A 19,836-nucleotide genomic window follows, 5' to 3' on the forward strand; every position below is an offset into this window, starting at 1 on the left:
AAGTTTAAACGAAGCAAGAGAAAGAGAGAGAGAAAGAAAAGGGGGAGGGGACAAGAACTAGTTCACTTGTCCTCTTAATGTCACCCCTAATCTCAAAATCAACACTACCCTTCAATACCATCAAGATAGCACCCTTCTAAAATCAAACTGAGGACGTGATTCAAACACACCACTCAACCGGACCAGTTGCCCATCACTTGGTGTTTGAAAGAGAAAAGGATGCTATGCTTAATATGTTTTGGATTATTTTGCTCCTTTCTGAATCAAGCAACAAGTGAAATGGAATAAAGAGTTAATATTTCACAGATGCAATTCAATTTTCTGAGCAATTAAATATGAAGAACCTTCATTATCTTGTTGGACGAGCAAATATTAATGACGTACTTCACCAGAATATTTAAGGACATACGTTATGATTTCCGAGGACACACAAATTTAGAATACAATATATTCCACTCCACCTCTCTTCCCTCTGCCTTTAACTTTCACTTATTCCAATTTATTTTTTGACAGAAGATCTGCCCAATGTTTTGGACTATTTCAGGAGACCATGGAGCTACGGTATTCTAAGAATGATAATTGCAACTATATATATATATATATATATATATATATATATATATATATAGTGAGAGAGAGAAATGTCCAATCGTATATTTCCCTTCAGAGAGTGTGTGCGTGGCTTCACATTCACAGGCGAAGCAGACCAACATGGTGAAAGAAAGTAGGCAGAAAACCAAAGGCTTTTCAGCAAGAAACATGCAAGATTCCAATTACCAATATTAATCTCTTCTATCACGAATAAACTGTTAATTTTACATGAAACAAGTCAAAACCTTAATCTGTTAACAACTGGAGCCCTCCTACCATTCAAAGTTGTTAATAGATGCACCTTTTGATATTTTAGGCACCCAAACTTCTAATTTATCACTGATAATTCTCAACCAACAAAATTTTGCAAATTATAAAATACTCTGTATTGAGGAGGGGTGACAAGTGATGCTATCACATGAACTTTGACTGTCTACAAAATGTCCTCGACGGCTTCAACGTCTAGCAGTAGAGGTGAATGTCAGCATTCATGAGCTTTGATTTCATGTATTGTCACATCCTTTCCACTCAAATGGCCAAAAGAACTTCCCTCTTAACTAGAATAAAAATATGGACCATCTTGACCAGTCAAAAAATAACATATATTTCTTCTCTTTTCCAACTCTAACTAGAAGGCTATCGATCATCCAATTGTTCCCATCCATCTTTTTCAGTGGCTCTAGAGGCATGGCGATTCATGGGTCTGTTGGGTGTTGCTGATTCCTCATCTTCCCAACCATCATCCCAATCTCGATCCCAGCCATCAGCTGGACTAGATTCCAGCTTCCATGAGGTGGTAGTGCCTGGACTGTCTGATTATGGCAAACCCATCTCAAGCTCCTGGTATCTAACACCACCATGGCGCTGCCTTTGTCTTCTAAGTTTACAACAGAGAGGTTCCACCAACTGTCAGCACAGCAAAAGCCAAGAAATATGCACCATAAGTAGGTGTCACAAGAGATGCATTTAAGGGCAAGTCCTGGAATATGTTATTCAATGATTGTTTCCTCTGAAGTACACATTCCCCATTTCCAACATTCAAAATTGCTTTTGATACTTCGGAACCAACACCTGGCAAGATAACCTGAAAGAATGAAAATGATACGATAAGCATTTGCCTTCAAATCTCAAATTTGAAACACTCATAAATGCAGTTCTCCCTCTGAGCTATTCTAACTAAAGGGCCTTCAGCACTTGGATCCTATAGTACGACATGATACACATACTGGTCCACCTGGATAACCATGCAGGTCTGGTCTATCCTAAAGGAGCATAAGAGATGCAGAAAATGTACCATGCATAAGCAAATTCCAATTTAAAGTTATTGCTACACTACAAATATAGAAAATTAAGAAAGACGAGAAGCTAAACATGGTATAGAAATGAAGAAGAGTACCTTAGGAAATGTCATGCTAGTTATCCCTAATTCCTATGGGTACTGCCAATACTCATATGTAGATCCTTTTTATCATCCACTCATACCATCAAATAAGGAATAAAGCCTACAAAGCATCATAAGAATGTACAAACACACACTGACGCCACATATAGATATAGAAGAGAGAAGGTTTGCATCTATGGCAATGTTCAGCTAATGTTTGAGCAAAGGACAATTTGGTGGCTGCATCCTACATCTCTCTCTCTCCTCCTCTCTCACAACACAAACACACACACACATATGCCTTCTACCCAATTCTTAACCCAAACGGTAGATCCAAAATATAGATGTCACTGTAGAAATAATATTCCGTTCAGAAATAGGTGAAACATTGTGAAAGAAAAGGGAAGAATAAGTTTAAGGTCTGATACTTTTCAAGGGAAAGGGAGAAAGTTTGAGGTATGGTTCTTTTCAAGGAAAAAAATGACAGTGTGACAGAAAGCTACAGCTTTAAAGGTAACAATGCAGTTAACTTAGGCAAGGACAACTTATTGTTGACAAAGCAAATACTAATATTCTAATCAAACAACCATCCAAGTTGTGATGGAAGAGAAAATAGAAGAGACCTTCAGTTTCCCATGTTGCTTAAGTTGCTTCACTTGCTGAAAAGAAGAACCTGTAATGGTGATATTGGCATGTAGATCATCCTCCCCATCATTGTGAACCACAAGAAATGAATGATTGGGTTCTACAGAATAGAAAATTCAAATTACTTCATACTCTTAAAACTGGAAAAGCAGTTACAGATCTCTAAGCCAAAATTATGACAGGAGTACGAGAGTAGTTTAGAATAACATGAAGGTGCAAGGGCCATACACTTGATTTGTAAAGCAAATGTATTATTTTGTAATCGTTCAAAAGTACATAATCATTTTGCTTAGTCATGTTCTATAATATATCAAGTTGAAAAAACATAAAAAAAAACAAAACTAGGTTACTAGAGTGAAAGAAGAAAGAAACATAACATTTTAGGCCGAAGTAGTCCCCTAAGCACAGACATCACAGGAAAAATATCACTTGAAGTGAAGTAAAACTATGGTCTATTACCAGCTAAGAATTACAAACACGGAGCTCATGCCATCCAAAAGGGCCTCCAAGTTAAAGGATGTCAAGAGTTCATCTGGCATGTCTCACATGGCATAGCCTAGTATGAAAACTTCCCAACCCTGCCCTCCAAAGCACTGACTGTCATCTATAAGTCATGTCTAGAAACCATTGAAATCCAAACACATTGTATCATCATTGTTTGTTGTTTGACAAGACACAGGTTGCAACTTTCAATCACCATTCTTGGGTTTTCTCAACAAGGTTTTTCTTGGGTACGAATTAGAAAGTTTGATTGTCTAATGAATTCAAAAAATTTAAAAATATCAGGAAAATCATAGAAAAAATATAAAAAATTGAGTTTCTACTAATTTTCCTATGAAACCATTGAAAAAATTCAAAAAGATATAATGCTAAAATGATCCCCCAAAATATTAAAATATATCTCAAAATATTTTCTTTTTTTTGGGAAAAAATGAAAATATTGCAATAAGAAAGTGACAAAAACATATAAATTTTCGTTCTAGCAATATTTTCACGAAATCAATATTTTTTTTCCACTTTGCCCTTATTTTCAGTTGCTAAAACGATATTCTTAAAAAATGGAGATATTTGTGACAACTGTTTTGATTAATCATAAAAATGGTAGCAAAGAAAAAAACATCCCCCAAGACCATAACTGATCATGGTTCTTGTAATGTTCCATCCTCAAATGCTCAACATGCTTCCATGTATTTCGGGTGGATGAATAGAGTGGTTTAAGGGCAAAAAACTTGTCTGAAGACCTGATATCATCCCATTCCAACTTGAAGGTTTCATGTGTTACATGGAGTTATAGCCATAAATATCATGATATTTTTTAGATTATCATGACATTAACAAAAGAAATGAAAAAAGAAAAAAGAAAAGAGGGGGAAAATATGCAATATTTTGGAAAAACATTAAAAATCAATGTATAGCAATTTTATTTTTATCACCTGTGAGTACCCATCTTTCAGAAGTAGCAATAGAGGGAAACCTTTTTTGTCCATCAAGTGCATTAACTGAACTACGATCCTCTTGAATATTGGCCATTGCTTCCCAAGAAGTATTTGCAGATGGAGGCAATCCTAAGCTTTTCCGCTTACGATATGGTTCCTTCCAATTACTCTTAGTACCACTATCACGAGGTGTCCATGAAAATGCATGGCGAGCTTCTTTCTGCAAGTTGCTGAAGCCGTGACTAAAATTTGATTTTGCAGGCATGCCCGTTTGTGTTTTCTGCCTTGTTCTGGGAACCACCATAGGGGCACGTTGTTCACTAACAGGAGGATTCATGTTAACAGCAATGGCTTTAGCCGCATATGCAAGAATCAGATTGTTGTCCCTAAGTGAAGGAAACTCTTTCATGATCTGCAGATGAAAAAGTCACAGACAGCATAGCTTGTTAGAAGAAAAGATAGTCAATCATGGTACTATTTTGTGAAATACCACATTACCTGAGAAGCAGAATCTAACTGTTTACACATAAATAGGACTTCTAAGATCAACAGAGGCTGCTCATGTAACGCAGAACAACGTTGCTGCCAAGGCAAAGGCAAAGCAGCAAGAACATGTAGACCCAGGGCCCAAGCATTAAGCTGGGAGATTTCAGCGTCTGACATATTTCCATCACGCCTCTTCAAGAAAAAAGTGCACCTTTAAAAATGGACAATAGTGGGCTTAAGAAAATATCAAGAAACAGCCAAATAAGTTCTTTCAGCTCCCACATCTGTCAATGGAAGAAATTATAGACAAAGACATGGAGATATACAAGAAGTTGCTTTGACCGCAAGTTAGGAAGTTGTTGCATGGCACCCATAGCAGAGTATCATTAGCTTCATGGAATGATGAAAGGAATCTTGAAGCCTCTACCGGACCGCCACCATTGACAGGATCAGCAGTAAGCAGCTCAACAAGTTGCCTGCCCCACAACTCTCTCCGCAGATCTATAGATAAATTGGCACTTTCAACTACTTCTAAGGCTGCAGAAACAGCACCCTTGCTAGCCAATCTCAAAGCAAGACCATCAGGATCTTCCTTGCAATCAGCTTCAACCTGAATGAACCTCATTCAGACAGGAGATTAAGGGGAAAACACCATTAGTCAAAATCCTTTAAACATTTATTTCTGTTATAGATATCAGAGTCTTTCAGGAGTCACCATACACAAACATAAAATACAATGAGCGACTCACCTCCTGCCAGCTGTTATATCTGTCATCTGCACACAGTATGTGACTATATCTCTGCAAAGCTTGTCGTGCTAGGATGGCCTGATGATATAGAAATAGCTATCACCATCTCAACGCACATTTTCAGCTTTCACAAGTACGAAAAAATTGGCATAAAAAGGCTATGCTAACTAAAAGCTTCATCATATTTTGACAACATTGCTCAAAGGTCCTAATTTCTTCAGAAAAGTCTAGTATGGAAATTGATCATGGCCGCATTAGTTTCAACCTTAACAAAAGTCCCCGAATCTCCATGATGTTCTTTACAAAATTGTAGATTGTTCAAATTCCCTTTTTAATACATGAAGACAATGTAATAGAATATTTTTTCAGTTTTAACATCTGTATCAGCATCAATCACTGCACATACACAAATAGAAACAAGTCCAAATGCCTGGATTATGGTTTAGAACAAAAATTGTGGGACTTGAAGCAAAGCTGGTAAAGTACAGAAGGTAATGCATACGATTATGTGACTTTAAGTGGTACCAACAACGAAACTACAGGGCTGAGTGGTGAATTACGGTTATGCAGTGATAGTGAACCAAATCCTAAGTCAAGCAGAGAATCTACACGACTTAAAACTATTAGCAAATATCCATTCTTAAAAATCAGTTCATTAGTCCAATGTGATCAGGTGCACCAGGACTTCATCTATGGTAGAAAAAAGTGAAGCATAAAAAGTTATTCATGGAGAAGAGAAATGTAACACAGGGGTGGCTGCTGCATACTTGAGAGCAAGTCTGGCGGCCAGTTGCTTATCTTTCAATCTCAAACAATATTGCCAACTATTGCTCCATACGCTATGTATACCATAACCATGTGGCAAGTCAGTGGCTAAATGATTTTCTTCACCTCTTTCAACTAGCAATTTTCTTCACCTCTTTCAACTAGCAACTGTAGCAACCGATCAGAAGCCCCACCACGTAAACAACGATCAGATAAAGCAAGAGCATCCATATATTTTCCTTCACCTATTAATCTGTAAACAAATATATGTGGGAAATCATTAAAATGACAGTGGATTCTGAGGCCACGTACTGAACAGTATATGATGGACACTGACACTAGAATGGTTCTTATTCAACTCATTAACAGAAAGTGTACTTTCACCAGCATCATCTGAGTAGCAGAATGTCTTTAGAGTTCAGACACTTCATCTGGTCCAGTATTAACTTCCATCCTCTAAAATAAACATCCCATAATTCTAATCAGACAAAGGATGACGTGGGGGAAAACTTTGGAAGCAAAAGCAAGCTTTCCCATCTAACTGAAGGAACCAAACGTGAACCAATCAAGATGTCAATGTTACTAAATTATTGCTAAAACTGAGGAACATATTTTTTCCAAAAAGTAACAGTAACAGCATAAGACATAACATAAGCCATTTCACTGAGATACACTAACGAGAATTACTTCATATGTTAGTACATCAACATATAAACAAATGGTAGAGAGCATTGTCACCACTACTGTAATAACCTAGTTGGTACTTGGTAGATCCAACCTGGCCCCTAGTAATTTTGTTTCCACCCTGAACAAGGCTAGGAACCAAGAAAACCAATCACTTAACAACCCTCTTTATAAGTCTCCAAATATTCTTAACACTTTAGAGTTGTTACAATTCACCACCCCCCCCCCTTTTCTTGAAGTACACGTGTCTGCTTGTGTGGTACTCTAGGTCTGAGTATTGAACCAGCTGTGATACCACTATAAAAAACCGGCTAGCAGTTCTCAATCCACCCCCTAACAATTTTGGTTTCAGCCCGAATAAGGCTAGTAACCAGGACAACCAATCACATAACAACCTCCTTTGTAAGTCCCTCAAGATTCTTTACAATCCGAGATATGAGTAAACAAAAACTAACAAAGCAATCTCAAAATTTAGAGATATGTAACAAGATCACAACAACCTGTATTTCTTAAAACAAAAACTATATCATCAAGAATCCAGCAGTAATAAGAATGCATTAAATGTGTTTGAAAGAGATTAGTTATGCTTGTTTTGTTTTGGATCTATGAAGTGATCAGGTTATAACAGAGACTTTGTGATTTTATTAGGGTAGCCACATATACATGAGGGTATTCTATATTCTAATTTGAATGAAACAACAGTTGGGACATGAGAATGCCTGATATTCGAAAATTGTTTAATCAAGAGGTATCGAGATATACCATATATCCAAGAAGCACCAAAATGTATCCAAATATAAAAAGAAATTTTTGGTGGCCAGGGATAAAAAAAGAGATTGCTGAATTCATCTCACGATGTTTCATGTGCCTTAAGGGGTGTGGATTGTAACACTCAAAAATTTAATATTGTAACACCTTAGTCTCTTATCCAATATTGTAAAGAATCTTTGGAGACCTATAAAGGGGGTTATTAAGTGACTTTGTCTTGATTCTACCTTTTCTGAGGTGGAACCGAAACTGTTAAAGGGCATGTTGGAATCTGCCAGCCAAGTGGTTATAGTGGTATCAAAGTCGGTTCAGCATTCAACCTAAGGTCGCATACACACGAAGACGCGTGCCTTAAAGGGGGGAGGGTGGAGATTGTAACTCCCCAAAAGTTTAATTATAAAGAATTGTTTGAGACTTATAAAGGGAATTGTTAAATGATTAGTTGTCCTGGTTCTTAGCCTTTTTCCGACCTGCTTGGGGGTGGGTTAGGATCCACTGGCCAGGTTGTTATAGATACAATTCTCGAGTCCTTAACAACGAGGTTTTTTTTTAAGGTGTGCATTGGGAAGTTTGTTTTTCTTGGGAATTCAAACAATTAAAAATATAAAAAAATAACATATCTTAGTTTTTTTTACTCATTTTCTTACAAAAAGATTGATCAATATTCAAATAATTATTAAATATTAAATAAACATAAAAAACACTCTTTCTGAAAAAAGGGAAATAAAAAAAAATGATACTTCTATTTTTTCATTTTTCTTCAAATATCATAAATTTTTTCCTGTTTTTCTTTTTTACCTTCTTTCTGTCCCGCTTTTGCTTTTTTTTTTTTTTGGGTTGGGGTCGGGGGAGGGTGAAGAACCATTGGATTTGTGACAATGGTAAAGAAAAATATCTCCACGGAGGAGCAATAAATTGAATTAGGAAACACATATAGTAATTTATTAGTCAAAGGGTTGAAAAATGAATGCGTAAAATAGGGGGGGTTGACCCTGACATGCACACAGGAAGGAAGAGGTCCAGCAGTTGAGTTAGTCGTAAAGCAAGAAAACTAGCATTTGAGGCTAGACAACAACTAGCTTCATCATTTTATAAAGGTATATGTGGGCATTCTTCTATGCAAAATATAAGATTATTTAAAAAAAAAAATCACATATGGGACATATGTCTTGTTGAGGAAGATGAACATTCATCACCTACTCCTAAGAACTAAGCTTATAGATAACTAAACAACATGCATAATTTTGAGCTTCTTCCTAAGAGTTTTGTGTTGAATTCAATTTTATAGATAGTTTATGTGATAAATTCAGTGTCTTTTTTTTATGTTGTACACATAGCACACACACAAACACATATCAAACAAGTAACCTTCATGTGGCTACCCATCTGAAAGTTTTGATGAGTTTTTCTCTCCATAAAAGGAAAAAATCAAAGAGAAAATGGTATAAACTTGAACGAATTTTTCCCTTTTCTTTACGTATATATGAGAAACTGTACCTACTAAGCATGTAGACTCTAGTTTTAGCTTACCCTCTATCATAATATCAACAACAGGCAAGAGATCATAATAATTAGATTTTGAGAAACAAATAATGTCCACCATAATAATCCATCATGCTAGTCAACCCAGCCTCCCAACATAAAAGATAGGAGAAAAGCAAGACAAATACTACTGCAGTGGAATAAAGTCAGCTATTGCATAGGTCCAAAACATTATAAAAGATAGACAATAAGGAGAGAAACCTTTCAACAGCTTCTTCATATGGTCCTTCGTTCTCCCATTCCAATGAAAGAAAAACTGCCTTTTCCAGGTCCACATTTTCAAACTTCTGAGCACTTTGTAAGGATTCTGAAGAGCCATGATTTTGTGCATCAGACTCTGAAACAGATGTAGATACGTGACTTCCGACTACAACATATGATTCAACATAAGTCTATGAAGAACCTCCAAGGTCATAACCCACTATCTATCCCTAGCTCATGGGGATGACACGAAGCACCTATCAAGTCTACTCATACCATTTACATCTCCTGGCCTATTATTCGACCAAGTAAACTTTATCTCACTATCTGAAATCTTTATAATCTCATTATCGTGAATGAACCTAGAAAAAGCCAGACAAGCTGAAAGGGTGGGGGCTTCCATGTCCCCTATCATGCTGGCCAATCATAGAGTTGAAAACTCTTATATAAACCACATGGACTGGTTCATAAGAAGCAATAATGGAAAAGTCCTGAAGAAGGAGTTCCTAATTCTGAAGTTTGAGTCCAAGTACACACCAGTAACACAGATGTCATTGCTTTTGCTAAATGCAAAGACTCTCAACCGAACCCAATAATGGTTGTTTTTTATCTCATTAATTTGGTTCTCTGCCTCCTTCTAGAGAGTCCACATTCCAACCCAAAGGTCACCCTCTTGCATATTCATTGCCGATTGATACTACGACACCTTTAACCTCATTTTACTTAAGTGTTCCATTGTTAGTTTAGTGTCAATTGTAAATCAGGCCTGATCTTGAGAATACAAATGTTTCAAGAGATACACTCTTGAAGATCCCAACAACTTCAATAGGTAATACACAACCAAACCTCAAACTTGAGGAGAAGATACCAAATCTATTAATCTCAAGAGAAGAATACACAAGAGAGGCCTAAAAGCCTTAACCAAACAAGGGACAACAGTCCCATATATATAGTACAATGAAAGGGAGAGAAGAAGGAGGAGTTGGCTGTTGGGCCAGCTCCAACGGCTAGAAATCTAGCCGTTGGAAGCTGGTCCAACAGCTAGTTCCCTTTTACAAAAAGGAAAAGGTAAAAATAGAAAAAGAAAAGAAATAAAAAGTACATAAAAAAGAAAAGGAAGCAAATAAAATAAAATACATAACACCTATGCATACATAGATATTCATATATACAAATCATATATGAAACATATGTATACTTACATAATGTCGAATATTTAAATTCTAACACCCCCCCTCAAACTTACGGTGTGATCACCGAAAGTTTGCCAAGAAGAAACTGAAAACGTGCTGAAGCAAGTGCCTTGGTGAAGAAATCTCCAAGTTGATATTCAGAAGGGACAATGGATATATCGATTGTTCAGCTAAGATATTCTTCTCTCACATAGTGACAATCCATTTCAATATGCTTCGTCCTTTCATGAAAAGTATGATTGCTAGCAATGTAGATGGCACTTTTATTGTCGCAGCAGAGCTTGGTTGCTTCATTTAAGTCAATTCCAATGTCCTTCAACAAGCTTTTTAACCACACAATCTCTATGGTGGTGGTGGCCATGGCACGATATTCTGCTTCAGTTGATGATAGAGAGACTTTATTTTGTTTTTTACACCTCCACGAAATAAGAGAGTCGCCTAGAAAAACACAAAAACCGATGGTGGAATGCCTGTTATTAGGATCTCCACCCCAATCAGCATCAGTATAGGCAATCATATTCAAGTTTGATGAGGAGGATAGAAAAAGTCCTTTAGTGATTGTGTGTTTGACATATCGAACAATCCTCAATGCGGCTCCCATGTGTCCAGAAGTGGGTCTTTGTTGAAACTGACTTATGACATGTACCGCATGTGATATGTCAGGCCTTGTGATGGATAAATATGTGAGAGCTCCAACCAATTGACGAAATGGAGTGAGATTTTCTAGAATTTCTCCATCATCAATCTTCATCTTTACTCGTAAGGCTTCAGGAGTGTCTACCACCTTGTCATCAGTGATACCTGATCTGCTTATAATGTCATTGGCAAACTTCATTTGTGAGAGTAAGTATCCTCTTCTACTATAAGCTACTTCAATACCAAGAAAATATGTTAGTTTACCCAAATCAGTCATTTCAAATTCATTCTTTAGAAAGTCCTTTACCTGCATAATTCCGTTGGCATCATTACCTGTAATAATCATATCATCTACATATAAAAGCAACACAATTGTACCTGTAGTTGTGTTTTTAACAAACATAGCTGTGTCAGAAAAACATGATTTAAAACCTTGTTTAAACATAACATTGCTAAACATATCAAACCAAGCTTTTGGAGCTTGTTTCAAACCATACAATGCCTTTCTGAGATAAAGAACTTTGCCTTTAGGTACATCTAGCCCAGGGGGTGAGTCCATGTATACCTCCTCATTTAAGTAACCATTCAAAAAAGCATTTTTGACATCCAATTGATATATGGACCATTGTTTAATAGAAGCAACAGCAATAAGAGCTCTAACAGAGGTCATACGAGCGACAGGGGCAAAAGTTTCTTCGTAATCAATCCCATATTCTTGGGCATATCCTTTGGCAACAAGTCTAGCTTTATACCTTTCAATAGATCCATCACTTCTAGTTTTGATTTTGTAAACCCACCTACATCCTATTGTCTTTTTCCCTATAGGAAGAGACACAATGTCCCATGTTTTATTGTCTTCAAGGGCTCTAAGTTCATTGTTCATTGCTTCAATCCAATGTGGGTTAGTTTTGGCTTCAAGATAGGATGAAGGTTCAACATGAGAGTGAATAGCTAATAAGCAAGCTCTATGTTTTGGGGAAAAAGACTCATAGGAAACAAATTTTTGAGGTGGATGAGAATCTCTTTGAGATCTCCTAAGAGTAGGTTGAGACTCTTGGATGTTTTGTTAAGACCTTCTCTTATAAACTATAACTTCTCTTGGTGATCCATCACTTCTTGGTGAAGATCTATCAAAAGGAGTATTCTCAACCTCATTTTGAGCATCATTATGTGAAGAAGGCAAAACATCATCATCATTATCAACATCATCATCATTTATCCATAAAAAAGAATAGTCATCGTCATGCTTGGGTTTATTTTCATTAAAGCCATTTTCTTCTTCTAAAAATATCACATTTCTTGAAACATACACCTTATCTTTTTCAATATCATAGCATCTATACCCTTTTTGAGTTTCGGAATAGCCAATAAAGACACATTGAATAGCCCTAGATGAAAGTTTATCATTTTTGTCATTTAAAATGAAACATTTGCAACCAAAGACTTTGAATCTTTTATAAGTTGGCTCCAAATTAAAAAGTTTTTGAAAAGGTGAAATATTTTCTAAAATTTTAAAGGGCATGAACATTTTTTGATATAAGAAGAGCTCTTGTTGTTTCAAGAATATGTCTATGTTTTCTTTCGGCGACTCCATTTTGTTGGGGGGTTTTGGGACAAGACTCTTGGTGTATAACTCCCTTTTCTTTTAGGAATTCTTCAAATTCATTGGAGATGAATTCTCCCCCGAAATCACTTCTAAAAATTTTAAGGTTTGCATCAAATTGAGTTTTGATCATGTTGTAAAAGTTTTTAAAATTCATAAAGACTTCCGATTTGCATTTAAGAAAGTAAACCCAAGCATATCGAGAGTAATCATCCACAAAAATGACATAATAAAGCAAACCACGTTTAGACATAATAGGAGCGGGACCCCATACATCCGAATGCACTAATTCAAAAGGTGCTTTTGCAACAAAATTTCTATTTCCAAAAGGTAAAGCATTAATTTTGGCTTTAATACAATCATTACAAGAGATCATTTCTTTACATTTCTCTTCCAAAAAAGGGATACAAGACATTTTTCCTAAACTTGAATGCCCAAGTCTTTGATGCCAAACTTGAATGTCACTCTTCTTGACTATATTGCAAGTAGGGTTGGAAAGATCCAAATAGTCAACATAGTAGAGATCATTTTTCCTAGAACCTTCCCCAATCGTCTTCTTGGAAAGATGGTCCTGTATCAAAAATTTATTTTGTGAGAAGACAATATCACATCCATGATTTGTTATTTGAGAAACCGACAAGAGATTTAAGTTAAGTTTGGGAATAAATCTAACTTTTGGTATTTTAAAAACTTTTGAATTAAAATTTTGATCAATATTCCCAACACATTTGATTTCAAGAGGAGTTCCATCGACGGTTTTAACAAATGGGCATGATTCTTCCTTAGTGCATTCGGTAAGCAAAGAATTACAAGGGGTCATATGAAATGAAGCTCCGGAATCAAGAATCCAAGAGTACTTACTTGATGATGTAGATGCCACGGTTCCTCCGGAGATTGGAGAAGTCCCTCCTCCTTTGAAAAGCGGTTGAAGAGCATCAATAAGCTTTGGTTGGAGGGCACTTACAAGTTTGTCTAGGTCAAATCGATTGCTTTCTTCATACATTGTCCCAGCCACACTTGTCTTTTTATCAAATCTCCTCAATTTAGGACATCTAAGTTTGGTATGTCCTTCTTCTTGACAATGGAAACATATAATCTTCTTGTTGCCATTATTGCTATGCTCATAGTTTCGATTAAAGTGAGGAGGCCTATAAGTTCTCATATGAGCACCGGGTCTTGAGGTAGCAAGAACACTTTCACTCTTGTCTTTTGAAAAATTGAGTCTATTCTCCTCCATTTGAAGTTCCGCTATGGCTTCGTTCATAGATGGCACTTTATGTCTATGGAGCAAGGAAGTTTTGACTCCATCATATTCCGATCTAAGACCAAGAATGAATTTATAAAATTTCTCCCTTTGGATTTGTTTTTCTCTAACTCCAATGTCTCTTGGATCATACCATTCGGGTTCAAATAAAGTAAGTTCGTCCCATAATTGCTCCATTTCTCCAACGTATTCTTTAATGGACTTGTCTCCTTGTTGGAGACTTGCAATCTTCATTTGAAGATTGCACATGTAGGCCACATCCTTCATAGTGTGGGTTTTCTTGAAGAATTCCCAAGCTTCATGAGCAAAATTATGTTTTGCTATTTAGCCCATGGTTGTAGTATCAACACAAGCAATAATCCAAGTGATAATCTTGTGGTGTCCTATCTTCCACTCTTCCCATTTTTTCTCATATTCATTCATAACCTTGTCTTTTTCAACTCCATCTAGTTTTTGGGCTTTACCATCTATGGTCTTGGTGAGGACTAATTGAGGTTCACCTTTAGACCCATCAACAAGTCCCTATAGGCCTTTACTTCTAATAAAATGTTCCATAGTTTTTGCCCAAGAAACATAATTTGATGAAGTTAATTTAGAAAGAGGAGTAGAAGAAGTTCTTTCATCCATAATGTGTACCTTGTAAAGGAGACGTTGAGGTAGTGCTAGGATGAAAAACAGCCACACAAAATGAAGCTTTTGACGCGTCAAAGACTGCCACAATCTTCACCACCAAGGGAGCTTTATCCCGTCATAAATATCACCAAAAGAGGCCAGTAAAATAACAACACCTTCTTGTGTCAACTCAAAGCAGCAATATATCGAACACTTGGAGTGCTTCACGGCTCCAACGGAAGAGAAATACCAGGGATCTTCAAGCTTGAAAGACAGCAACACAAAGAGCCAAAACAAGGCTCTGATACCATGTAAATCAGGCCTGATCTTGAGAATACAAATGCTTCAAGAGATACACTCCTGAAGATCCCAACAACTTCAATAGGTAATACACAACCAAACCTCAAACTTGAGGAGAAGATACCAAATCTATTAATCTCAAGAGAAGAATACACAAGAGAGGCCTAAAAGCCTTAACCAAACAAGGGACAACAGTCCCATATATATAGTACAATGAAAGGGAGAGAAGAAGGAGGAGTTGGCTGTTGGGCCAGCTCCAACGGCTAGAAATCTAGCCGTTGGAAGCTGGTCCAACAGCTAGTTCCCTTTTACAAAAAGGAAAAGGTAAAAATAGAAAAAGAAAAGAATTAAAAAGTACATGAAAAGAAAAGGAAGCAAATAAAATAAAATACATAACACCTATGCATACATAGATATTCATATATACAAATTATATATGAAACATATGTATACTTACATAATGTCGAATATTTAAATTCTAACATCAATAATAATTGTTATATTTTGTTGATGGCCTCTCATCATATTCACAAACTCCTGTTGGGCTGACTTACCCGCCAACCTATGGGCATTTCAAGAAAGAATCCTCATTAGCTAACTTGAGGCTCCTCTTCCATGCGTTGTGTCTCCCTCTTTATTCTCTTTGTTTAATCTTCCTTCTGAAATCCGGCTTCTTTCCATATCTCTGTCCCCTATCTGCATTAACTGATGTTCCAACCCCCTTGATTGAAGGAAGCCTTGCCTGCAAATGAAGCATCAACTGACCCCACATTGACCATTTTGCCCGAGCCCTGAGGCATCATGCCTTCATGCCTATGCTTTACATTCCTATCTAGTTCGATCAGAGCAAATTTTAGAGGCGGCGATCTGTTTTTGAACTTGTTCACTCCATGATTTTCAAGTGCCTTCTTTTCCCTTCTTCCTACTTAACTTTTTTGCCATCCATCTTGAAGGCCTTACCAATAGTCTCCTCTTTGTACTAACTCTCCTTCCCTCCTGGTCGCACTGAGATCTCAGGCTCCAGCTGAAGGAAGGGGTTTAGGCCTGGGCATCGGGCCGGACTGGGCCGGGCTGGCCTGGCCCATTTACAAAATGCTGGCAACAATTAACATTCGGATCAGGCTGGCTTGCTACCCATCCTGAATATTAACGGGCTGGCCGGGCAGGGTATTGGGCCTACTCAACCACGTCTGAGGCCCCGCCCGACCCATTTTTTAACTGCTAAACGGGTCGAGCCAGGCATGGACAGTTTCTGACGGGTTGGGTCCGGATTTGGCCAACCGCAGTCAGTAGTAGTACTCTATGAAAATAATAGCCTATGCCCAATTTAACCACCACAACATGCTTCCATGAAGTTGAAAAGGAAATCAAATAAATGATTGCCATGCAATCCCAGATTAAACCTAACGAGAAATGGATCTTAGATTCTTACGTATAAGAAAATTAGATCAAACTAGGCAGTAAACCTTCAACACAATGGCATCCAAACTGCACAAAAAGGGAGCATGAGAATGACCCAATAAAAAAGGGACACCGAAGGAGTAGATGTAAAAGACAAACAAACAACAAGGTTGAATCTTTATAAACCGAAACATTAAAATATACAGGCATAATGAAGCGACAAAAGCAAAAAAAACCGAAGGCTAAGAACTCCAAGCTCTCCATCTCCAGCAACACCATTGGTAACATTGGCAACTTGTTTAACTAGGCTAGATCCCAAGGGCCATGGCTTGGTTTTCTAGTAGCATTACATGGTTTCTTAACTCTCACCATTTCACAGAAATTAATTATAAGTTAAGCTGACTCACCACTCAGTGTGGTCCACACCATAGCAAAAGAGAATAAGGTTATAATGGGCATCATAGTTCATAGGTATAGTTGTTGCTGGATGTACAAACTACATCCTTTCCTTGATTTAGAACCACAAGTTTAATATCCAAAATTTTACATTGCAAGAGTTTTACATCAACATTTCAACATATCATAAGTTTATCCATGATTCCACACCACAAAAGATATTACCTGCAAAAGATTTACAATAGTTAGTTCACAAATTACATAAATAGAATACTAAGCACTACAAATTGAAAAAAAAAAATACCATGATTCATGCATTGGATTAACTCGTCAGAATGGTGCTCTGCTTCATGAGAACTGTAACATTGACACATTAATTTAAGCATGCTATTATGTTATCTATAAAATAAATTAGCATTGAACTATGAACTTCATACGTTTCACACAAGTTGCGTGCATCACCAACTCTGTGTGCAGATTAACAATTAAACATTTTTAGGAATAGTTGAACATCAGTAATCATTAAGAATTCTTCCTGATATACTAAATGCAGATTCCGAAGCAACTATAGATACAGGAATGGCTAATACATCTCGAGCCATCTTTGCTACAATTTTATATTTGTTTTCATTTGTCTTCCATAAAGATAATATGTTGAAGTCTATAATAGTTACAATTTCTTTCATTAGATCAATCAAATGTTTTTCTAAATCTGTGTGAGCCACTATAGGAGATAGTGGAGCTGAATTATGTTTTGAAGCCATATCTAGCCACACTTCTATACTCTTCCGTTGTAATAATGGTACTAGTGGATGCATTGCTCCTTTGTATATTACTTGTGTCACTATCATCATACATATTTTTGTATTAGCATACAATTCATGAAGGATGTTCTCTATAACTTTATATTTTACCATTGCATCAGGTTTATCCAAATCGTCAAACAAATACTTCAAGTATGACAACTTGAACTTAGGATCCAAAACGGCTGCAATTGCAAAGAGAATATTGTAGCTCTTGAAGTATTTTTCAAAATTTTCTTGCATTTTGTATGCCCTTATATGTTCATTTGATGTTCTACGATGCCTACGCAAATGATAGTAAATTGATAAATTTTTTTCAAAAACAAGATTAGATGTTGCTTATTGGTAAATAATAGATTTGTTGCTTTAAGAACTGACGTAAATTAGATGCATGAGACCACTCATCCTCAGAAGGCAAACATGCATAATTAGGATCACACGATGCTAATGTTGAAATCGATTGCCTTTACATATTGCTTGAAAGCATGTAGTTGGTTTGGTGATCCCCTTACATATTTGACACTATCACAAATTTTTGAAATTGTATCATCCATATCATTCATACTATCTTTAACCATGAAATTTATAATATGTGTACCACAACAAGTATAAAAGTATTCCCTCTCAATGGAAATGAAATATTGTTTCTTCTTTCTATATTCATTCTCAGTAAACTTATTCCACTATCATTTGCTGAACAGTTATCAGCAGTAACAAAAAACAATTTCAATTGAATTTTCCACTTAGAATGCAATCTGATAAAATGTCACATATGTAACTTACATTATGTGGTGGAGGCACATGTATAAAATTAAGTATATGAGAGTACAATTGCCAATCTGTATCAATATATTGGGCTATCAAGCATAAGTATCCTAATATCTATTGTGAGGACCACTTATCAAATGTCAATAAAACCTACTGCACGTGGTTATTTAAAACTCCTTGATATCTCTTTTTTTCAGTCTTGAACATTGACCGAACATCTTTTGTAAGTGTTTTTATAGAAAATGAAACAAACCTTGAATTGCAAGTCTTTAGAAGATCGTTATGATATTTATATTCTGCAAAACTGAAAGGAAGTGCATGCATTATTGTACACTTGGTCATATATTTTCTTATAGTCTCCACATCAAATTTATGTAGATATAAAGAAGTGGTACCAGATTTACTAACTCCAAATGACAAAGTTCATTGTTTTTTATCAGTAATTTGTTTTTCGACCCATTTATCTCTATGTCATTTTAAGTGGCTCGTACCATTGTAACTATGTCCACCTAATCATTCACCACAATGGTTGCATTTTGCAAACTCTTTTCCCTTAAATTGTAGTAATGTGAAGTCATTCCATGCTATTGAAGTTCTTTTCCTCTTGGATTCAACTTCCTTTTCAATAAATTAAAAAGATTCATTTTCCTCCATATCTACCATCAAATGATATTCTTCATTTCCAAGAGTGGAAGACATAACTTACTATTTGAATGGAATCAAAACAACTTAAACACATGAAATGATTCAACTCTTGAGTTGAAGAAAAGACTAACAAAATTCAATTCATATGACATCATGTACATGAAATCATTCAGTTACTGTTCTCTCTATGCAACAAAGACATATGGTAAGAAAGAAATGAAGTACATTCTAGAAACAATGACAGATGTCTATCAAATATCTCGGAAAGACTCTTTTGACGTATCTTGAGTAGGTGTAATCTTTTTCACACTAGCATTAACATTATATGTTATTCCCACTCCTTCCTGCACAAAAAAAGAAAGAAAAAGAATATCAAGTTCATATATATATATATATATATATATTAAGTCAATCCAAGGTTGTCTAATGCTGTCAATAAAGAAGATAAGAAACATCACTGAGTATAACAAAAGAGTCTGGAACGTAATATATCTCTCCAAATAGATGACAAGTACATAAAATCAATAAAAAAAAAATGTCCATCTCAGACAAGAACTGACACTAATCGCCATTATCAACTCGATTACGGCATTTATGAAAGAATCCAAATAAAATTTCAGAGTGTCATTTTGAAATATCATACCTCGAGGCCTTGAGATTTTGATATCTCTGTTGAACTGGTTGACAGCCTGTATAACCTCACTTTTTTGTTAATTAACAACAACAATAATAATAGTAATAACAAATTGAGTTCAAATCTGTCATCTCTATTAAAAAAAATCACAACTGATGAGACTTTTACACATGAACTTTGAATTGTTAGCCATGATGCAAGATTTGCGTCCTCCTTAATAACAATGGTGGTGGTGGCCTGTGACTTGCAATCTTTACTGCTATAAGTGTTGGATGGCTTGTGATAGTAAAAAGAAATAATCAGTAATTGGAAAGTAGGTAAGAGAAATAGTTT

General features: G+C 36.1%; 1 protein-coding gene across 2 annotated transcripts; it reads right to left on the reverse strand.

The window, feature by feature from the left end:
• Positions 1–773: 773 nt before the first annotated feature.
• On the reverse strand, positions 774–19,531 carry LOC116255704 (uncharacterized). 2 transcript variants are annotated; one of them, XM_050078264.1, is made up of 9 exons: positions 19,513–19,531; positions 16,958–19,213; positions 6,056–16,878; positions 5,289–5,366; positions 4,866–5,149; positions 4,552–4,731; positions 4,051–4,465; positions 2,596–2,717; positions 774–1,675 (listed from the first exon to the last, which is right to left on the reverse strand). In XM_050078264.1, the coding sequence occupies exons 5-9, from the start codon at positions 4,911–4,913 to the stop codon at positions 1,475–1,477; spliced, it is 966 nt and encodes a 321-aa protein (XP_049934221.1). In that variant the 5' UTR covers positions 4,914–5,149; positions 5,289–5,366; positions 6,056–16,878; positions 16,958–19,213; positions 19,513–19,531; the 3' UTR covers positions 774–1,474. The 2 variants fall into 2 exon arrangements, with proteins under 2 accessions (XP_049934221.1, XP_049934222.1); XM_050078265.1 differs by having other exon boundaries at positions 4,552–4,750; positions 19,513–19,530.
• Between the last annotated feature and the right edge of the window lie 305 nt (positions 19,532–19,836).

The sequence above is a fragment of the Nymphaea colorata genome, chromosome 6, assembly GCF_008831285.2.
Source record: "Nymphaea colorata isolate Beijing-Zhang1983 chromosome 6, ASM883128v2, whole genome shotgun sequence".
NCBI lineage: Eukaryota > Viridiplantae > Streptophyta > Magnoliopsida > Nymphaeales > Nymphaeaceae > Nymphaea > Nymphaea colorata.